The 2,376-nt window shown below is 45.7% G+C and overlaps 1 protein-coding gene across 1 annotated transcript in view; it reads right to left on the reverse strand.

Annotated features, from left to right (window-relative positions):
• The window catches only part of TEOVI_000583400 (Trypanosomal VSG domain containing protein, putative), a gene marked incomplete at both ends in the record, with an annotated part of 1,644 nt that extends 60 nt beyond the window's left edge, over nt 1-1,584 (reverse strand). Inside the window, one exon of the mRNA XM_067223364.1 lies at nt 1-1,584. Within this exon, the coding sequence (XP_067079465.1) occupies nt 1-1,584 (1,584 nt within the window).
• Between the last annotated feature and the right edge of the window lie 792 nt (nt 1,585-2,376).

Below are 2,376 nucleotides of genomic sequence, written 5' to 3' on the forward strand. Positions count from 1 at the left end.
ACGGCAGTAAGGCTTTTCAAGTGTTCCTTTACCATCTTCGTAAGTGATCCATCCGCAAACAGATTTTTTGCCAGGGGGAGCTGTTCCTTGCACGGCTTCGCATTTCTCCTTGGTATCTTGTCCAGTACATTTTGAAGTTTGCTGTCCTGCCCCTGCTTGGGTTGGTTGCTCTGCAACTTTAGTTTCATTTAATTCGCAGTATTTTCCTGCTTCTACGTCTGGTTTGGTCCATTTGCATTTAGGGTTTTTATGCTGGTTGCAGTTTGTTTTTGTGTCTAAGTTCTTGCACTTTTCTTCGCTTTCCTCTTGTTGTTTTTTTGAGTCACCTGATGGTGTTTGAGGTGCTTGCGTTGGGCTTGTGTCTTGCTGCTTAAGCGCTTCCATAGCGTTTAGGTTTAGGAGCGTCGTTAGTGTTTCGTTCAGAGCGTGCACTTGAGCTTCCGCTATTATAGCGTTTTTCGCCCTCGTCTTTTGTTGTTCCATGTCTGCAATCGCTTCTTCTATTGTCGTCATCCAGGTGGGTGCTGCCACTGTGTTGGCTGCCGTCCTGAAACTCGCACACGCGCCTTTGTTGCTAGCGTGTTGACCGTCGCATGCTCCGCTTCCGTCTCCTTGGATTGCCCCGAGTATCCCTATTTTGTCCGCACCGCTACCTTTGGCGGCAAAAAGTTCTGCTTTGAGCGCTGTAAGGGCGATTGGCACTTGTGTGTAGCCCATCTTGTTGTAGTTAGGGTGTAGCTTCTTGCACTCGGCTAGTATTGTTTGCCAGCCTTTGATTTCGTCGCTGGTTCCATCGAACGCTTGTTCGTCTGTTGCTGGCGTGTAGCATCCAGTGTTACTCGAGCCGGTTGCGCTGCTGGAGGCACATAAGCAAGCTATGGTTGCGGCCACTGTCCGAGTCGCTGCTTCACCTACTGCCGAGTTTGCGTTGCCGCAGCTTGTTGCGCGGTCGGTGCGGGCCGGGATGCTCGCCATTTTTGGGATGGATCCATCGCCGCCGTATACAGCTTTGCGCAGTTTGCTCGCAACGTCGAGGCCGGCTCCTGGTGATGCCAGTTGGGTATCTGGAAAGCCTAGTTTTTTTATTGCGTTGACTGTGGCGTTTATTTTTTGCTTGAATCCACGGTCGTCTTTGCTCGCACGGATTACCTTTTGCCGCTCATCGGCCGGGAGACTAGCGAGCCAGCTTGCCGCCTGTTTGCAAGGTACCGCCTTCTCGGCTTTGCAACTGTCGGGAAGCTGATCGCTTCCGTTGGCGGCGGTTGGAGCTTTGCCTATTACAGCTTGCAGTTTGGCTACGTCGTCTGGTTGTGCTAGAATCGTCGAAATGTGGCCTGAGGTTGTTATCGCTTCCACTGCTGCGTTAGATGGCTCTAACTTTTGGTTATCCAGTTCTGCAGCAAGTACGAGGCTGCACAGAAAACCAAAGGTTTGACGGTTTTGGCCGGCGTTTGGGCCTGCGCTGCTGACCGGCCTTGCTATCAGAAGCGTTGCTGTCGCTGCCAGAGTTATTAATAACATCGGCTGAGCTCTGAGCAACCCGCATCGCTGTGTCAGTGCTGGCGCGTTTGTGCTTACGGTCATTTCACTAGACGTGCTTTTGGCTTGACTTACTTTGGCGCTGGTTTGTTGTTTCGGATGACCTTTGTTGCAAAGAAATGAAAGGCAAATCAATTAAAAATTTACAAATTTTTCTCCGGCCGTTAGAGCAATAAAACCCGTTACGCTCATTTCTGGGTCGTTTAGCATCCCCTACATGAAAAAAATCAGTTTTTTCCAATAATCTGCAACTTTAAATATAATTCATACCATTCTATAAATACATCACAAACGTTTAAGACCTATGAGCTTTGCGCTCTTTCAATGGACATCAACTAGTCTTTGTTAGATGCATCTTCAATAACGGTACAACGCTGATTCTTCTACCGGATGCTAAACCTTGATTATTTCCCATTGTTGTCCTAGTTTATTGCCTCTCTCTTTTGTCTAATGTTCGCCGAATGCAGCCCTTTTTTCACTCTTTTGTTTTGAAGTTTCTTTATAATATTCACCACTTCCAGGACAGTGTGTATTCAATAATAAATGGCTCGCTTTGTAACAGGTGCTAACACATGGAAAGTATACCAATATAGTACTTTTAATGATCTTTCGTCATAAATATTCTACAAAAGCTTCATATATGTGCTATTTTATGCAGTTTAAACATTTTATTTATTTCCACAATGATAGATTAGCAATCCTGATTTAGAACACAGCATCTCCATAACATTATATTAGTTCCAACAAATATCGGTATTGTTACTCTATTGGTTGATAAAAACCTTTAAATTACTTTACATTTGCCAAAATCAATTTCTTGTGGTAATCGTTCTTCTT

Source organism: Trypanosoma equiperdum (genome assembly GCF_001457755.1).
Source record: "Trypanosoma equiperdum strain OVI genome assembly, contig: ctg_1852, whole genome shotgun sequence".
Taxonomy (NCBI): Eukaryota; Euglenozoa; class Kinetoplastea; order Trypanosomatida; family Trypanosomatidae; genus Trypanosoma; species Trypanosoma equiperdum.